Source organism: Felis catus, chromosome F1, assembly GCF_018350175.1.
Source record: "Felis catus isolate Fca126 chromosome F1, F.catus_Fca126_mat1.0, whole genome shotgun sequence".
Classification (NCBI taxonomy): Eukaryota; Metazoa; Chordata; class Mammalia; order Carnivora; family Felidae; genus Felis; species Felis catus.
In genome coordinates, this window is record NC_058384.1 from 21,426,735 (window position 1) to 21,447,217 (window position 20,483).

General features: G+C 37.6%; 1 protein-coding gene and 1 long non-coding RNA gene across 6 annotated transcripts in view; one reads left to right on the forward strand and one right to left on the reverse strand.

Moving 5' to 3' along the window:
• Positions 1–9,052: 9,052 nt before the first annotated feature.
• The window catches only part of PLA2G4A (phospholipase A2 group IVA), a 159,657-nt gene continuing 148,226 nt past the window's right edge, over positions 9,053–20,483 (reverse strand). For all 5 annotated transcript variants that reach the window (XM_006942736.4, XM_019821715.3, XM_019821716.2 and 2 more), the window contains 3 exons: positions 19,959–20,154; positions 18,065–18,222; positions 9,053–9,669 (listed from right to left, as the gene is read on the reverse strand). In XM_006942736.4, coding sequence (XP_006942798.1) covers positions 9,538–9,669; positions 18,065–18,222; positions 19,959–20,154 — 486 coding nt within the window. In that variant the 3' untranslated portion in view covers positions 9,053–9,537. The remainder of the gene's footprint in view (positions 9,670–18,064; positions 18,223–19,958; positions 20,155–20,483) is intronic.
• LOC123382922 lies at positions 9,545–20,058 on the forward strand. The gene is made up of 3 exons (XR_006592098.1): positions 9,545–9,681; positions 14,564–14,602; positions 19,922–20,058. It is a non-coding gene; the product is annotated as an uncharacterized LOC123382922 (long non-coding RNA).

A 20,483-nucleotide genomic window follows, 5' to 3' on the forward strand; every position in this document is an offset into this window, starting at 1 on the left:
TCCAATGTGTCTCCTATCAGAGACTTTTCCCTTTTTTCTGTTTTTGTTTAAAATAAATATATGATTGTTCTATTAACCTTATTCTCCTAGAGCTGATTAATGTTACCACTGTTTCCTTTGAGGCTTTACAGGGCTTAGTATAGCACTTGGCCTTAGTGAGCATGACATAAATGCTAATACTTAAGCCAGAAATTAACGAAACAAGAGGTTGGCTGATGAGAATCAGAAACTGGGCCTGGGATGGGTTTGGTGTTTCTTTGGTGGAAACAGAGAACATAAGGCTGATCTCAAGGCACGGGGGTGGGAGCACAGAGGGTCATGCTTAACTCTGCAAAGGTGACTTTGAGGCTTCACTGAAAATATTTCCACTGGATCTAGAAGAACAGTCCAGAAGAAAAAAGTTGTCCAAAGGAATTGTTAATGAGAAAAATGCAATTAAGGATCGGAGTATGAGAAAGCACACGCGAAGTTCATTCAGCTGGAGCAGGCAAAGAGTGGTCAGAAATCAGCCTAGAAGTTTGTGTGGATATGAAGAGCTTCATAAGCCATGCTACATTTAGCTTCTTTTTTCAATAATATTTTTAATATCTAGTCATTATATTTACTATCTGCTTTGCATCTTCACTCAGTGTAGTGTGGGGGAACAGAGGAAATTAGCTCAGGCTAAAACGGAGAAAGGGAAGGTTATTAAAAGTCACTTTGTTAAGGTACGGACAATAACTTACATGGTGGGGTTCAGCACACATGATAATGGTTAGAACTCTGCCTAAAATCTCTCCTTCCAATCAGGTATCTGGTCTATGAAAATTTTTTTTAATTTATTTTTTTATTAAAAAAAATTTTTTTAATGTTTGTTTTTGAGACAGAAGGAGACAGAGCATGAGTGGGGGAGGGGCAGAGAGAGAGGGAGACACAGAATCCGAAACAGGCTCCAGGCTGTCAGCACAGAGCCTGATGCGGGGCCCATGAACCCATGGGCCGTGAGATCATGCCAATTCTAATCAATGGGTATGAATGACCTGGGGCGGTACCCAGCAGGAATCTACAACTTCGTCCAGATTCATCAGGAAGAAGGATGGTTCAATGGCTAGGTCAGTTAAGTATTCTGGAAGGGAGAGTGGCAACATATAGGATATATATTTTCATTCCAGACTGTGATATTTGAAGCCAATAGCTTTAAACGGCTCTACCACCTGTGTGTTAAGTGGTTCCCGAATTTCTAGTCACACCCCCACCCCTGCTCTCAAATCATTTTTCCTTAGATATTCTAGACAATGTCTACCCTAAAACCTTGATGTCATACTTCTTTTCCACTGCATTATTGGTTTATTGGATTCCGGTATAGGGTTCTCCATTCATGGCCATTAAATTTCATCTAATTAGATTTAACTTGTTGCAACATATAAAGAAAATTACTTGTCAAAATATTCTAAGGGTTTAGAGTTCATGAACTTAATACAGGTCAGTGGGTTGATGCCAAAACAAATCCTAAAGTGATATTAAGATGTATAGAGGGATACGGAATCGACACGGAGGTATTACGCTTGCTCCAGTACAGAAATACTTGTCCCTAAATCCTACTTGGAATTCTACTTACCTTTTAAGAATTAATCTAAATTCCAGTTCTCCATGAAAGTTTCCCTAATTAACCCCTTAATTTTTTTTTTAACATTCATTTTTGAGACAGAGAGAGACAGAGCATGAGTGGGGGAGGGGCACAGAGAGAGGGAGACACAGAATCCAAAGCAGGCTCCAGGCTCTTGAGCTGTTGGTACAGAGCCCACTGTGGGGCTCAAACTCACAGACCATGAGCTCATGACCCCAGCTGAAGTCGGACACTTAACTGAGTCACCCAGGTGTCCCCCCTAATTAACCTGTTTTTAATGAATCACCCTCACAGCAATTTGTATAAACATAATTTTTGGCATTTGTCATCTTATAGGTGTTCTTTTCTTTTACTAGTTTGTAACCTCTAAAACAATCCAGTCTTATGCATTTTGGTATCTGCCTTAGGTCAGGTTCTCTAGGGAGAGAGACTGAGATGAATGTTCTTACATAAGTAATTTAACTTATTTTTTCAAATTTTTAGTTGGTATTTTTGAGAGAGATAGCGTGCATGAGCGGGGGGAGGGGCAGAGAGAGGGAGAGAGAGAATTCTAAGCAGGCTCATGCTGTCAGCGCAGTCTGACTCGGGGCTGGAACTCACGAACCCTGAGATCATGACCTGAGCCAAAATCAAGAGTTGAACACTTACCCAACTGTGCTACCTAAGTGCCCCATGTAAGTAATACGTTGAAGGAGTACTCTCAAACAATAAAGGAGAGAAGCTACACAAAAAGTGTACTCTTACCTCAGCCTGATCCTTGGGAGAACTTTGGGCAGGAAAAGCATCAGACAATCAGCCCATCCTGAGATAAGGCAGCCCTTTGTAGCCCTACATCAATTAGTCATTGGTTGCACGCTTCCTCCGGGAGGAAGTCCTAACAGCGCCAGCATATCTCCTCAGCTGAAGGCAATTCTCAGGAGAAGGCTGCAGGGATGGGCTTTTAGAAGCCAATACTCACAGCAGCTGGAGGAAGGGGGCCCCGACCAGGCAACGGGGATCTGGCCAACCACCAACAGTACCTGCTATAGTTTCTCTCCAGAACCAAGCATGGAATCTTACACATACTGGGACATAATAAATGTCTGCTGAACTGCACTTTTCAAAGTGTTCAACCAAAAGAACCACTTTTCTATTCAACAAAACTTTTCTTACCGACTATTGCTTATTTTGCTTTAATGTTTATGCAGCCATTGGTGGCCCTAATTGGATTTATCATTTTGGTATTAAAGTAATGGAAGAAATACAAAAATCATTAGGATGTCATAAAGCTCTATTCCTTAAAATATTCAGCAAAAGCTGGGGCACCTGGGTGGCTCAGTTGGTTAAGCGTCCGACCTCAGCTCAGGTCATGATCTCATGGTTTGTGAGTTCAAGCCCCGTGTCGGACTCTGTGCTGACAGCTCAGAGCCTGGAGCCTGCTTCAGATTCTGTATCTACCTCTCTCTCTGCACCTCCCCCACTGGCATTGTCTCTCAAAAATAAGTAAACATTAAAAGAATATTCAGTGAAAGCAATTTTATAGAATTTTTAGCCTATGATTTATTTTGCTGGCCTTTATTCAATATAGGTAAGTAGAATTTGCATACATCAGCTGTAAGAAGAGTTAGAAGAAAATGTGGATATGAAAAGGAATCCACTCATGTAAAACCTCCTTAATTATTTGAGAATCTTCTGAGAGCCTGCTGCCAAAGCTTTAAGAACTTTTAACAGTTTGAAATAGTGTCAAGCGAGGGGCACCTGGGTGTCTCAGTTGGTTTGAGTGTGTGACTCTTGATTTTGGCTCAGGTCATGATCCCAGGGTTGTGGGATCAAGCCCTGGTTCAGGCTCCACACTGAGCATGGCGCCTACTTGAAGTTCTCTCTCTCTCCCTCTGTCACTCTACCCCCCCCACCCCTGCTCACATACACTCCCCCTCTCTCTCAAATTAAAGCAAAACAAAAAACAAAACAGTGTCAAGCTTACAGAAAAGTTGCAGGTAGAATTTGAAGAGAATATTTTTTTCTTTTGTGAGCCATTTGCAAGTAACTTGCCAACATAATATCTCATCACCCTGAGAATTTTAATGTGTATTTACTACAAATAAGGATAATCTGCTATATAATCACAATACAACAATCAGAACCAGGATATTAACATCGATACCAACAATTTTCCTGATGACATCTTTTATAACAGTAAGAATCCAGGTGAGAATCACACACTGTCTTCAACTGTCAGTCATGTTTCTTTAGTTTTCTTCAGTTCAGAACCATTATTTAGTTTTTCCTTGATTTTTCTGACCATAATACTTTTGATGATTACAGGCAATTATGCTTGGAGTTTCCCTCAGTTTGGGCTTGCCCGGTATTTACTCATGAACAGACTGAGGTGATGTCTCTGTGGGACTATCACAGGAGAATGCTACACCATTCCCATTGCATCCTGTCAGGTGTGCAGGATTTCAATCTGTCCAATTGCTGATGATAATTTTGATTATTCTGCCAGATTTTTCCATTATAAAGTTACTTTCCCACTTTGTAATTAATAAACATTGAGATGATTTATTATTTATCAACATATTTATTCATCAAGATACAGTAATGGTTTCCTATATTATTCGATGGGATTATGATCTGTTGCATAGCCAACAGGTTATGATCTGTTATTATCATTATTTATTTTAATGCTCAATTTTCCCAAAGGGAGTCAGTCAAGCTGGATTCTGTGTCTTTTGGACATGTTCCTATTATTCCTTGAGCACTTCCTTGCTTTCTGGCAAAATAAAATGGTCTAAGATTATTTTATACTTTTCTTGTCCCAGCCCTGAAATCAGCCACTTCTCCAAAAACCCTAGGTTTCTTTTTGTAAATAATGAGATTTAAAGGCCAAAATTGAGTGATGTCATCAAGAGGGCAACACAGGATGCTCCTTTTCTTCCCCTCACAAGAAGGACAATTAACAATTATTCAAGAACAAGACACCACTGAGAATCCTAGAACATAGGAGTAGTGCTAAAGTACCCCCTGCCCCTACACCACAGAGACCAAGACAGATCACATTAGAAGGGTAGGGGAGGCAGCTACACATTGACTGAATTGCCTCTTCCACAGACCAGTGCAACACTATGCAGAGAGGTCTTTCCTGAGCCTCTCTGGTTCCTCCAGTGGGGAAAGAGAACCTAGGGAGACAACCAGCCACAGCTCTCCCTGCCAACCCCCAGCACTGTGAGTTGCTTTGCAGGAGCCCCTTCTCTGACTTCACACCACAGGGATTATACGGGAATCTGAGGGGCCAAGACAGAATAGAATGACATATTCAAATATTGAAAGAGAGTAATTGTTAACCAAGAGTTTTATACCCAGTGAAGCTGTCCTTCAGAAACAAAAGAGGGATACGGACTTTCCCAAACAAAAGCTGAGGGAGTTTATTACCACCATAGCTGCCTTACAAGAAATGCTGAAGGGAGGTGTTTGAGTAGAAGGAAAAGCATGCTAATTAACATCATAAAAACATTAAAAAAGAAGTATAAATCTCACTGGTAATGGTAAATATATTGTCATAGATTGTACAAAATGGTAATAGTATAGTGCATCATTCATTTAAGACTCTAGTTTGTAAGTGAAAAAAATAAAAATAAATAACAACATCAGTAAAAATAACCATTACTACAACATAATATTAAAAAAAATGTAAATTGTAACAAAAATAACCTAAAATGTGAGGGAGAGGAGAAGTAAAAGTGCAAAGTTGGTGAATTCTATTGAAGTTAAGTGGTATCAGTTTAAAATAGGGTGTTACCAGTTTACATTATTTTATATAAGCCTCATGATAACCACAAAGGAGAATCCTATAGTAACTGCATGCATACAAAACCACAAATAACAAGTCAAAGTACACCAATACCAAAGACATCAAAACACACAAAAAAGGTGGTGGCAGGACAAGAAACAAGGATCAGTGGATCTACAAAACAACCAGAAAATAACTACTAAAATGGCAATAGTAAGTCCTTATCTATCAATAGTAACTTTAAACATAAACTGATTAAATTTTCCAATCAAAAGACAAAGAGTGGCTGAAAGAATTTTAAAAAAATCCAATAATATGCTGACTATAAGAAACTCAAATTAGCCTTAAAGATCAAGACAGACTGAGAGTGAACAGATGAAAAAGAAATTTCAAGCAATGGTAACAACAACAACAACAATACATCAGGGTAGCTATGTCAGACAAAATAGACTTTAAACTAAAAAGGTAAAAAGAGACAAGGTGATTATATAATGAAAAAAAGGGTCAATATATCAAAAAGACATTACATTTTCCAGGATAGACCATACATTGGGCCCTAAAACAAGTCTTTGCAAATTCAAGAAGATTGAAATCATACCAGGTATCTTCTCTGACTACAATGGCATGAAACTAGAAATCAACAACCAGAAGAAAACTAGAAATGCACGAACACATGGAAATTAAACAACATTCTAATGAAAACCAATGGATCCAAGATGTAATTAAAGGGGGAAATTAAAAAAAAAAAAAAGATTGAGGCAAATGAAAATGGAAACAACATACCAGAATTTGAGCCGCAGCAAAAGCACTTCTAAGAAGAAAGTTTATAGCAATAAACACACTAAGAAACAAAAAAGATCTCAAATAAACAGCCTAACTCTACTCCTCAAGGAACTAGAAAAAGAACAGCAAAGTGAACCCAAAGTTAGCAGAAGAAAGGAAATGATAAAGATTAGAGCAGACATAAATGAAATGTAGAACAGAAAACAATTAAAAAAGATTAAACAAACTATTAAGTTGGTTCTTTGAGACAATAAACAAAATTGACAAGTTTTTAGCTAGACCAACTAAGGAAAAAAAAGCCCAAATCACCAAAATTACAAATGAAAAAGGAGACATTACAAATGATAACATAGAAATTCAAAAGATCATAAGAGGCTACTATGAACAACTATATGCCAATAAACTGGACATCCTAGAAAGAGTGGAAAAATTATTAGAAACATACAACTTATCAAGACTGAATCAGGAAGAAATAGAAAATCTGAATAGACCAATTACTAGTAAGGAGATGGAATAGGTAATCCAAAATCCCCCAATGAAGAAAAAGCCCAGGGCCATATGGCACCACTGGTGAATTTTACCAAACATCAAAGAAGGATTAACACCAATCCTTCTCAAACTCTTTCAAAAAATCAAAGAGGAGGGAACACCCCGAAACTCTTTTTATGAGGCCAGTACTATTTTGATACCAAACCGGAAAAGAACACTAGTAGAAAAGAAAACTACAGGCTGATCAAAAAATATCCTGCTGAATATAAATACAAAAGTTTTCAATCAAATCCTAGGAAATTGAACTTAACATCACATACAAAGGATCATTCACCATGATCAAGTGGGATTTACCCCTGGGACACAAAGATGGTTGAACATATGCAAATCAATCAATGTGATGCATCACATTAACAGAATGAAAGAAAAGAAACATATGATCATCTCAATAGACACAGAAAAAGCATTTGACAAACTGAACATTTATTCATGATAAAAATTCTTAGCAAATTAGGCATAATTAGGAACATATATTAACATAGTAAAGGCCATATATGACAAACTCACAGCTAACATACTCAGTGGTAAAAGGTTGAAAGCTTTTCCTCTAAGAACAGGAACAAGACAAGTGTGTCTACTCTTATCACTGCTATGCAATATAGTACTAGAAGTTGTAGCTAGAGCAATCAGGCAAGAAAAATAAATAAAAGGTAGCAGAATTGGAAAGGAAAAAGTAAAATTGTCTCTTTGCAGATGACATTTTATATACAGAAAATCCTAAAGACTCAACCAAGAAAAAAAAGCTCTAATCAATGAATTCCATTGCAGTGTACAAAATAAAGTTTCAGAGGAGCGCCTGGGTGGCTCAGTTGGTTAACATCTGACTTCGGCTCAGGTCATGATCTCACGGTTTGTGGGTTCAAGCCCCGCGTCAGGCTCTGTGCTGACAGCTCAGAGCCTGGAGGCTGCTTTGGATTCTGTGTCTCCTTCTCTCTCTGCCCCTCCCCCACTCGCTCTCTCTCTCTCTCTCTCTCTCTCTCAAAAATAAACATTAAAAAACTAAAAAAAAAAATAAAGTTTCAGAATACAAAATTAACATACAAAAATCAGTAGCATTTCTATACACTAACAACACATTTTCTTAAAAAGAAATAAATTGATCCCGTTATAGTAGTATCAAAACAATAAAATACTTAGAAGTAAACTAAGGAGGTAAAAAAATGTCTACTCTGAAAACCGTAAGACACTGATGCAAAAAAAAAAAATCCAAATAAATAGAAAGACATCCTGTGTTGATATTGTTAAAATGTTAATACTACCAGATTCTATAGTTTCAGTACAATCCCTATCAAGATTCTAGTAGTGTTTATACAGAAGTAGAAAACACACTCCTAAAATTTATATGGAAGCACAGAAGACCCTGAATAGCCAAAGAAATCCAAAGAACCAAGCGGGAGGCATCACACATCCTGACCTCAAGCTACCCTATAAAGCTATAGTCCTCAAAACAGTATGGTACTGGCATAAAAACCGACAAAGAGACTAATAGAACAGAACCGAGAGCCCAGAAATCAACCCAAGCATATATAATCAACTAGCATTTGACAAGGAAGCCAAGAATACTCAATGGAGAAAAGACAGTCTCTTCAATAAATGGTGCTAATAATTGGACATTCATTCTTCCTTCTTTGAATTACCTTTCTTTACGTTCTCTATTCATTTGTCTTTTTTCGATCACCTTATATTCACATTCATACGTGTGAGGAAAGATAAAGAAACAATAACAAAGAAGAAGGGAACATTCTTTCCTTGGCTGATTTATGCATACAAGAAATTGGTGCCCAGTACACATCATCAGACATGCTGCAGCATCTGGGGATACAGCAGTGGACAAAAGTGACAAAAGTCCCCACCCTCAAGGACCTTACATTCCAGTGGAGATGACTGACAATAACCAAGATAACCAAGACAGGTGAGTTTCTTTACTATGTTGGTTTCTCCTTAGGTTTACACCAACCCTGAACCTTAGCAGTTCAATGGGAACAGAAACCACTGTCATGTGATACAGACTGTCCCTAAGCCAAGACTTCCAGATACAGCCTGTGCTACTCTTCTGGATTTTTCTCTGAGGTCAACTGTTCTCTGGTGGGCAAACAGTCCAAGATAATCTCGACAAAGTAAAATATTAAACTAGAAGAAGTTACTTTTTCTACTTGATGAATAAATGCATACCATTTGTTCAACAGATTACATGTCTTCTCCTTTAAGAAAAATAACCATGATTTAAAATGATACGTTTCACATTACCAGTTAAGATTAACAACTTTTGTGTTTGAAACCTTTGAATCTGAGAATGTTTCATAGTTTACAGTGCAATACCCCATTAAAAATAAACAAAAAATCTGTTATGCTAATTGCATATTGATGTATTTATTTCATGTATGTATGTATCCATAATATAAATAAAAAATAGTGTTGTCTCGTGGTATGAATAAATCCAGTCAGTGAATAACATTTACACACAATGCGAAATCTTACTTATTGAGACTGAACCGTTAAAGATTCTTAAAAGAAAACAATTTTTTAAAAAGAGGACACATAAGATAGTTGGTGAGGAATGTCTTAGCGACAGTGTATGTCCCTACATTTGCATCAGGAAATTCATACTGACAGAGAATGTAGCTGAGCATAATTTTACATGATCACATCATCTGCCAACCTAACAAATTTATAACAGTATAATTCTCACGCGGCTAAGTAACTTCAACTTTGAGTATCAGACAGTCTCTTGTGATCAGTACTAACATCTATACTGTGTTTTCAAATCCAGTTGTAATGGCATTTCAAACTGCCTCAGCTTCAGAAATTGCTACCCTTTCCACAACACAAACTATGCTGCAGGTTTGCTTAGAAATTCCTTGTTGAAGAATCGTCTTGCTTCAACATTACTAAGAGAAACCGAGCAACGAGACGGATTCTGTCTTCTGTATTCAATGCTTTCAACTATGGCGTTCTTTATCACCTGCAAATAGAGGTAAAGTATGCATAATTAGTATTGCTCTAGCCCCCTGTAAGCATTTGTTTGGTCAAAACAAATATCTAATTGATCTTTTTAGTATAGTTTTCTTTTTGAAAGAGAGAGAGAAATCTCTGAGTCATGCATGTGTATAGTTAGCTCTAACATCCCACCATTTATACTCTTATTAAGCTCATATCCAGATAATCTTCCCTCCCCAACAAGAGAAAGCAGTATTCTGGGAATGTTCCAGATTTTGTGCTGATAAAATTGTGAATAAAACATTTGTAACCTGGTAAATGTATCCTTATTCTGGTTTTCTATGGGAAGGTGTCAAGAGGGAAGAAACAAGTAAATCTAGAATTTATGTTCTTTGCTGTTAGTGGATAAGCAGAAATGAGGGAACACAAGGAAGTAGAAGACTTTCTTTAAACCTACAGAGAAAAGAGGCATTGCTGAAGACCTGCCCTGCTTTCTCAGCTAAACAAGTACAGGGATAAAACATGGATGTCCTCTATCTAGAAAATGCCATACTTAGTGATTTTATGGATGATCACTATTTTTTATTCAGAATAATCTTCATATATACTCAAATTAATGGTGACTATAACCTCTAAGAACTTCGATTGCAATGATCATACTCTCTTCTGGTGTGAAGTTAACCTACTTAAGAACTTCTGGAAAGAAGACAAGACTTGGAATTTGGTTGAAGCAGTTGTTGCAGAGAATGGGAATGGGCTTTTGCAGAGAGGCCTGGCTCTGCTGCTGTTTTGGAACCCTGTCCAAATCAGGAAGACTCTATGCCCTAGGACTGGACTGTAGGATTTCATCTTAACCAACGAGGTAAAAGTTTGAGGGCACAGAAGAAAATCACAGGGATAATTTTACAATCCCCTTTATTCTCTACTCCAGGGACTGTCAAACAGCATTAAGGTATTATCTGCCTGTGTTTGAGCCCTTGGCCACAGGTAGGAAGCCTTGGCAAACTCATGTCCACAGCCAGTGTCACTGAGCAAGCCCAGGTCAATGCCTGAAAGAGAGAGATACTGAGCTGAGTAGTGCTAACATGTAACTAATATTCTGTGACTTTGTGTTGGGCCCGAAGGGCAGGCTTCTCTAATTCTCCAATGGTAACTTTAAACAACAAACAGTTGTATTCTGGAAAGAGGGATTTATCACAGAAATGGGACACCTTTATTTGCTCTATGATTTTTAAATTATATAGAGAGAATATATATAATAAAACATAGTATCATTTATGTATATTTAATTGTCTTATGGGCTCAACTGTTACTGAGTTTTTTTAAGTACAGCGGGTATTTGCTGACGCCATTTTCCCCATGAGTAAGGGAAACATAATTAATTCTATGGTAACAGAAGAGGCTTCAGGCCTGTGAAGGAGACCTTGACCAAGGACCTCTAGGCTCAATTACTTCTTGGCTATGTGAGGTCAAGGGGAATTAGCTTCAATCCTTGAACCTGTTTCTTCTCTTCTCCTTCCTTCCTTCCTTCCTTCCTTCCTTCCTTCCTTCCTTCCTTCCTTCCTTCCTTCCTTCCTTTCAAAAATATTTATTTATTCTTGAGAGAGAGAGAGAGAAAGAGAGAGAGAGAAAAGGGGGAAATCAAGCAGGGGAGGGGCAGACAGAGAGAGGGAGACAGAAGATCTGAAGTGCGCTCTGTGCTGACGGCAGAGAGCCCGATGAGGGGCTCAAACTCAAGAGCCGAGAGACCACGACCTGAGCCGAAGTCAGATGCTTAACTGACTGAGCCACCCAGGCACTCCTGTTTCCTCTTCTTTAAAGTGGGAATAATAATACTAACCTTGGCTTTTGTGGGGATTGGAGATCATTTATATAAAGTGTTTTGCACAATACCTGCACGTAGGAAGCATTCCCTAACTAGCACCTATTTATTGTTGTTATTTTTAAACTGACCATGTGTGCGAGAATTTAGGAGCTTTAATTTGGATGTGAGGCTATAAAGTTTACCAGAAATAAACACACAAGGTATATCCAATTGTGGGCTTATTATATGGTAGAAGTCAGCAAACCAATTCTATCAAGTGGGTCCTACGTCTTCTTTTAGTAATCTCTCTGCCTTTCTAGATCTTATGTCAGCAAGTTTTCAGTTGGTTTCTCCTTCACCATACCAGCACAAGACACATGAACCCTCACTGCAGAGAAATACCCAAGTAAAATAAAAACCAATGGTTTATTTTCCAAATACCTAAAAAGCTTTAAAATATAACAAACCACAGGGAACTTATACTAATAATGACTGCTGTCAATTCCTTTATAATGAATTCATAAACACGCAAAAATGAGCAGTATCAGTATCCTGAACTGGTGGATTTACCGTAAGTGGACGTTGGAGGTGTTTCTAGAAAACAGGCCATTTTTATAAAGGAAAACGAATATTTACATTTATTAACTGAAAATCCCAAATCACATAGTTAGAATGTGCAAGTTGAACCACTAGGTGGCACATTAATACTATGAAGGCATTGCCCAGAGTTTTCAGATTGCTGCGGAAACAGCCATTTGTTGTGATTTATAATTCTGTGATATAAACAGAAGAGGCTAGACTCAATACCGCATCAGTTGCTAAATCCAAACTTTCTGGCATGATCCATGGTACAATCACATGTATCCAAAGAACTCTTAATGTGGATCCTTAGAAACTTAACAGAAGACCATGGGGGAGGGGAAGGGGAAAAAAAAAAGTTAGAGAGGAAGGGAGTAAACTGTAAGAGACTCTTAAAAACTGAGAACAAACTGAGAATTGATGGGGGTTGGGAGGGAGGGGAAAGTGGGTGATGGGTGCTGAGGAGGGCACCTGTTGGGATGAGCACTGGGTGTTGTGTGGAAACCAATTTGACAAAAAATTTCATATTAAAAAAATAAAATAAAAATAAATAATAAAAAAATTAAATTAAAAAAAAGCCCCCCCCCCCAAAAAAAACAAAGAGGCAATATGCCATCTTTGAATCTTCCTATTTTTAAAATGGTATTAGGGGTAATCTTCCATAGTGTTTCATTCCCCTCTGAAATTCATTGAGATTCCAAATTCTTCCCTTTCATGTTATACTACAACAGCCCTCATCTCTCAAACCTCTCCATCCCCCTGCTCATCCCTAAGTATGACTGACCTATGTCATCCTTCACTTGTGCCATTCAGTACCCTTCTAATGTTGATCCAGACTCTAAATCTATGGCAATAAAGGCCAAGAATAAGAAAAGGAAACATGTTAAATGTGATCTTCTCCCCTAGAGGCATGAGATTAGAAGCAATCCACAAGCAAATACTGAATTCCCACAACAGAAAATGAAAAATGATCCCCAAGAGGAAAGTTACTGTATATTTTGAAAGAGAAATAAAAATTACAAACATAGAAGACTATGAGAAGATATTCTGGTCTAAATTACTATGAATTTGCCAGCAAATGCCTGCCTTTCCAAAATAAACCGAGTGTCATAGAAACAGGCACCCTATTAGTCTTGTCATTTTTGATCCCAGCATTTAGAACACAGAAGGAGACCCATAAATATTTGTCAAAGTAATGAATGCATGGAAGGTTGAGCAAAACAAAGTTCAACTCATGGAGATAATGAGATGAATAGAAGGACAGGAAGATTCTATAAGTGTGGTGGATGGACTGGGCATTCTCAGTAGAATTCTAGATGATCTTGTAAAACGGGCTGAAGATAGGAGATCATGGCATGCGTAGGAAACATCTGGGAATTGGCCTGGCAGGAAAGGAGACTGTGTTTGGGAAACAGGAAAGAAGGCTTCTTGAGAAAAAGATGCTTCAAAAGTGAGGAAAAAGTGAGAAAAAAAACCCCTGTGACCCCCATCTTGACTCCTCACATGATTGTGTGGCTTCCAGCAATCTGCCTACCTTATCCTTGACTCAGTTTCTTCACATATAAATAAAGATACCTACCTTCTTCTAAAATAGGCTAATTTTAAGTGTTAACTATTCTAGGGGAGAATATCTAGCTTATCTTAAACACTCAAAACTGTTTTTTTGTTCTTTTTATTTTGTACACTGTCATATCCTTAGTTACGAAAACAGTGCCTGGCACAGTAGATACCCAACAAATCTGTGTTGAGTTAATGAATAAATAAGATGGAAAGAGATTATAGGCAGCATTAAAGGTAGATGATTTGGGGCTTAACATATTAGGCCATCATATATAATAAGCTTCTAAATTATTTTTTTAACCTCTTTGTGTTTTTTTAAAATATTTTAATTTAATTATTTTTAAGTAGGCTCCACCAACGTGGGGCTCGAACTCACAACCCCGAGATCAAGAGTCCCATGCTCTACTGACTGAGCCAGTCAGGGTCTCCTAAATTATTTTGGAAAAGATAAAAACTTTAACTTGTACCTAAGTGCTCTTATGATGATGATGAAGAATTAAGTACCAGTACTTCTGGATACATGCTTTTCCTCATTTTAATTAACATCTAGTATTTTCCGCTTTAAAGAACTGTTTGCGAAAGAATTTTAAAAGCTCATTATTACGCATCATTGGAACATGTTGAATAAGTTGACACATAACCTTAGAATATGCCTACCAAAGTAATCAACTGAATGAGTGAGGCTGTATAACAGTGCATTTCCCTGTGGCAGTTAAATCAACAAGGTCCTGGGAAGGAGAGGCCATATTCCCTCCAGATCAAATTGGGGGTTTATGAGTCCAGCACGCTCCATGCCCAGGCATATAAGGTGTAGAGTTTCTGTGTGGTCAGAAATTCTGCCTCCAACCAACAGACCTGTGTCCTGCCACTTGCTCTCCTCTCCTCCTATGACATCAAACTCTTCAATAATTTCAGCCAGTAACTCAATGACATTTTAAAAATCATTCACAAAAATTTTATCGCATATTTATTTTAGGTGCCTGGCATCATGATCAATGTCTCTGGAGGACACAAGGTAAATAAGGCAAGTTATAGTTTTCAAAGGGTTTAAATTTATAAGTAAAAGTAGAAGACAATATGAACACTGATAATAATTATTATCATTATCATACTAATTGCTTCAATTTATAGTGTCTCTTACATGCCAAGCCCTTAAATTACATTATTTTACTTAATAATAATTTACTTAATAATATTTTACTGTAAGATATGTATCATTGTTTCTCTCTACAAGTGAGGGAGGCAAAATTTGGAAAAGTTAATCAACGTGTCCAAGATCACCCAGCCAAGAGGCAGCAAGCAAGGATTTCAACACCCAATTTGGTCTGACTCCAAAGGCCCTTCATTTCCATACCACATGTTTTGGTATAAGTCATTCTATGGTAGGTTTCTTAAAACAAACAAACAAACAAACAAACAAACAAAAAAACCCAGCACCCACCCCGTCCCCACCCAATCAAATACCGCCATTGTAAAAGCACTGAGGCAATGTTCAGTGAGAAAGAATTTGGGAGGACTGAGTAAGTGCAGAAACCTGATGCTAATGAGAAACCCAGGCTGTTGTCACGATGTGAGCAGAAACAGAGCAAGAATTCTCTAAAGATGAACTAGAATTTAGCTTTAGCAAAGAAGGCCAGCTAGGATCTCTGGGAAAATAACCCAACAGAAGCATACAGCTGTCAGAGACAGGGTGGCCTTTTCAGAGTAAAAAGTTAAGCCAGAATGTTAATCGAAGATGAAAATTTGCCCCAAGCCAACAGTGGTCGTGGCCACAAACTTGGAAACCATCTTCTATGGAGTTGGCAGTCAGCGGTCTGCATTAAAAGAATTTCTGTTCCTAGGGTCCACAACTGGCAAGCAACTGACAGTCCATGGGAAGTAAATATGTGCTGTGTTGCTGAAGTATGAATTAGTAAACTACGCTATTCAGGTGGTGTGGGAATGAATGATTTAGCTAATGATTGAGCCTAATGAACTCTCCAGCATCCTGCCCTGGCAGTTTTGTTGTTCTGTTTTATCATCCCTTATCAAGAAGCTTTGATTCTGATAAAATTTGTTTCCTTGGTTACAAGTGAGGGGTTGGGGGAATAGTCAAGAAAGAGATAAAATGTCAGTGAATACTGGAATTCCTACCTGGGTATGAAATGTACCCATGTGTACGTTCACACACACACACACACACACACACACACACACACACACACAGGAATCACTTGAACACAAGTCTCAATGGTCATAAAATTTAAGAGGAAGTTCACATTCACTCATGACCTCCCATTCCCCCCTGCCAATTTACTGCCTAGGCTACTATTACCTGTACAGACTTGTCTATGTTATTAATTCTGGGCATTTGCGAAGGTGTTGGGGGGTATCTAGCATGGTATAGGATATAGATACACATAGGTAAGATTCCCATTTATTGAGCGGCTTCTGTTTGCAGGTTATTGTACATACATCACCCGATGATTCACTATAGCTATTATGATAGGTGCTGTTACATCTGTTTTAGAGATGAGGAAACTGAGACCCCAAAAGTAGCTTATTCAAAGTCACACAAATGGCCCCTTTGAAATCTAAATAAGATATAAAGCCCATGGCCTTACTTCTACATTCTATGCCAGGAACATTCTTAGAAGCAATTTAAACCTGTTTTATTAATTAATGTTTGATGAGCTATATTTCAGGAAAGTTATTTTGGAATTCAGTCCATTTTTGCTTAGGCTTTTACTTGTTCATCTACGTGTCAAACAAATTACTTTTGAGAATATATAAATAGAACTGTATCATTCTTTATAGCAAATAGCTTAGCAGACTTTATATAAACCAGAAGTGAAAGCAATGAGAGAAATGTAGTTGTTTAAATTATATATCTATATCTATCCACTCACACATTCAGATTATATAGAGGTATGTAAATACGCAGATGTAAATATGCATATGTATGTGTGGGTACTCTTTTATTTTTCCAAGTCTAACAGGGTATTTACATATTCTTATATTCTATACTTTTTTCCATTTGAGGACAAATGGTCAAGTTTAATGCATTTAATCCCAAGGAATACATAGGTTTGAGTTTGCTGGTTTCATACCAGATATAGGATTACTATGATATTACCCCTTAGTTCTCTTCTGACAGCATGGGGTTTTATAAAACACAACTCTATTTTGAGAATGTCTGTTCACCCCCTATAAGTTAAAAATTAAAATACTGATTTTCTCTTAATATTCTTTAAATTTTTACAATCACCACAGAAACAATGTAGCCTATGGATTTCAGATGTCCACTGATTGTAAGATAAAAGAAAAAAGAAAAAGATAAATATATTTAGAAAATGATACATGCTATAAACTTTACTAAGCATGTTTGATGTGAATTATCACATATTATTCATAAGTAAAGGCTGACAAGAAACCATTTTAGAGTTTTAGGAACTGAAGCTTATTAGGGAAAAATTTCATGTTTATAAAAATTAAAGATACTGATTAATAAACATATTATGGCATAACTGTTATAACTGTACACAATTGATCGCCACTAGTCTCAGGCCAACTAAACCCACAAGTGAACCAGACGTGCCAGAATTCTCTTAGTGCACATGGAACACTCATCCACATACTGTGCTTTCTTTGGCATCATTCGTACAGTATCCAAAAAGACTGGTAAGTCAGATAGGATACCTTTCCCTCTCCATTTAATACCTTTATTTTTCTTTTATTCTTTTTTTTTAATGTGCAAGATCCAATTAGGCTACTGAACTTGGGCTTTCACAACTGATAGTAATTTATTAGACACTATGGTTTGGAACTACAAACCAACATGATTTCAGTTACACAACCACGTTCCTAAATGGTGAATTAGAGATTACAGAATGTCACATAGACGCAGAATCTTAGCAGCAGATTTATTGGGGATAGGAATGACTAATACTGAAGAGGATGACTTGTTGCTGAAGTTCCTAATGCAAAGCATACTTAATATCTCATAGGTGAAAAATGAGAAGGCTGTGACTGATGGCAACATTCCCAAGATATACAAAAATAAAGACGTTTAAAAGCATGAGTGTATCTATGAAAGCTCATGATATTTTAGCAGATTAACTACACTTCTATTACATTCATTTTCCTACTCTTATATTTCCTTTTTGTCACATTTCTTCCTACTTATAATTTATTTTATCATACGATGAATACATTAGATACTCTGGGAAAGAAGCTGAGAGTATTAAACAATCCTTCAATCAAATAATAGTATAAAATGTGGGCTCTGCCCAAAAGCAATCTTGGAAAGATTGCTTTTCTTGTTTGTGAATTTTATAGGGTTCTTCTGGAGAGTAATAAAATAATTTACAAAAAATAAAATGGTACACTTTGGGTGGCATCATTCATAAACTTTATTTTTAATTAATTAAAAAGGTATTGCTATGTTTATGTGATATAGAAGTATGTGACACCATCAATGATCACAGGAGATACTTACATCAATGTTGTTCAGGGTATTGAAGTACATGAGATCATGCAGCCTTTTGAATGCTTGATTTGGATATTGAAAGTTGAAGGTTGAAAATGGTGATTCGGGGTCATCAAAAATATCAAAATCAGCTATTTCTTTCTCTTCCTTAGTTTCTCTTGGGACACCTAAATACCCAAAGAGTCTCAATTGGTGTGATTTTGAAAACTACAAAATATCTCTAAAACCCAAGAAATAAAACATACAAATAGCCATAAACATAACATTGGGAGCCCCCCACCGGGGTCATGTAATCTGTAGTACGCACTGTTTTGCTCTCACCCATATTCCCTGGGTCGGGATTTCTATGTGTTCTGCCTGGGCAACTTCCAATTGCCAGCAGCTGCATCCCTGTGCCTAAGGACTTTCTACCCCATCCTGCAACTGGGGAAGGTTGCTTTGCTCTCTAACAGCAGGATGTAAAGTCTGGTAAATAACACTCTGCCCCAGGCAGTAGTCAACCAAAGACACTAGGAAGTAGGATATAAATACATGAAAAGGAAGGATGATTCTGGAGCATAGGCTCTATTCCTTTTCCTAGAGTATTCCAACAGGATCAAGTTCTCCTCATGGTAGCTGGCTTACTAACACATCTTTGCTTGTCTACCTTCCTTTATCACTTCCCCACTCCCTTACTAAGGTTCCCTAGTCCACCCAAATAAACCATCTGCCCTTGAATTCTTTCTCAGCATGTGCTTCTGGGGGAATCTGAACCAAGACATTATCTAACTGTGTTCATGCCACAGGAATCCCCTACACAGCCTCTTCTTGAGTATTAACAGTGATAGAAGATTCTCTAGGTTTTAAGTACTCTACTGCTCAATAACTGAAAATGCCAGCCAATTCTTCCTTCTCTTGTTTTGAAGTTTGACTCCTAGTAACCAACCCCCCACCCCGACTGATCTTTTCTTTGTCTTCCTCCACTCTCTGGAAGATCACTTTCTGGGGGAATCTGAACCAAGACATTATCTAACTGTGTTCATGCCACAGGAATCCCCTACACAGCCTCTTCTTGAGTATTAACAGTGATAGAAGATTCTCTAGGTTTTAAGTACTCTACTGCTCAATAACTGAAAATGCCAGCCAATTCTTCCTTCTCTTGTTTTGAAGTTTGACTCCTAGTAACCAACCCCCCACCCCGACTGATCTTTTCTTTGTCTTCCTCCACTCTCTGGAAGATCACTTTCTTTTCCATCAACCCCTGTCAAATCTTCCATGACTATCTTTTGTATCTTTCCGTTCACAACTGCACTTTCTGGTCTGAGGATAATATGATTTTTAGGCCTTGAGCATCCTGCTCGTCAATCTCTAGATCTCCTTTTTGTTAATCAGTATCTTCTAGGATATTGAAGAGTCTATAGACTCTGGATGTAGTAAAACAGGATGACTGTGCCTTGAACTTGATTCTCTTTTTCTACAAAATATAACATGGCAACCTGAAATTACTAGCTATGTTGTATTATATTAATCCTGTGGTCACTTAAAGTTCTGAGAGTTTTTGCATGATTTGTTCTGAAACAAGGGTTTTCTTGCATGGGTGATTTTTCAGAATATTTAACAATCCCTATGACAAGGGCACCAACCAATCAGAACAAACACAAGCACAGGTTCTGGAGTAAAGCCCCAGAGATTTTTATTGATATGTTAATATATCAGTTTCTGAATTGTGAAGAACTCAGGGGATCTTGGAGTGAGAAAGAGGGGAAGTCCTTGGGGTCTCAGGATAGTAGCTATTTATTAAGAGAAGGGAAGAATTCAAAATTTTAATAGTTGGTACAGCAAGTACCATTATGAAACCACTTAACATCAGTCTTGCTCCTTTCCCAGATTTCTACTCTACAGATATAATATATTCCCAACGTACCTGGTGCCTTGTAATTTCTGAAGTTGATGTTGGCCAGAACAAAGTGGATGATAGTTGGGCAATCTTTCTCAACGTCAGGATTCTTGGGTTTAAAGACATAGCATTCCTTCAGTCCTTCTCGATCAAACACATTGGGATCAATCTTTGGAAATGGAAGCTTGTTCATTCTGGCCCACTTTTCTGCAAGGAGAAGTTCCTATGGAGGAGAGGTAAAGATGCATTCGGGAATTTTCAGTTTTCATGTATTCAGTTGGTCTGGCCATCGTTCAATATTCATTAGGTGTTGACTGTGTCCTAGCAATGTGCTCCTTGCTAAGATGAATAATGACCTTGTTCACAAGAAGCTCATTAGTGTAAAAAGATACATAGTTGCCTCCAAACAAACTCGCTATTATGTTAATTCTTGGCCTCATAGGAGGCATGTGAAAATTTACTGATGGACTGAACTGAATGAAATTATATTGACGTAATTGCTATAGGAAAAAAATATTAGGGCTCTGGTTATCTATAACCCTTCAGAGTCAA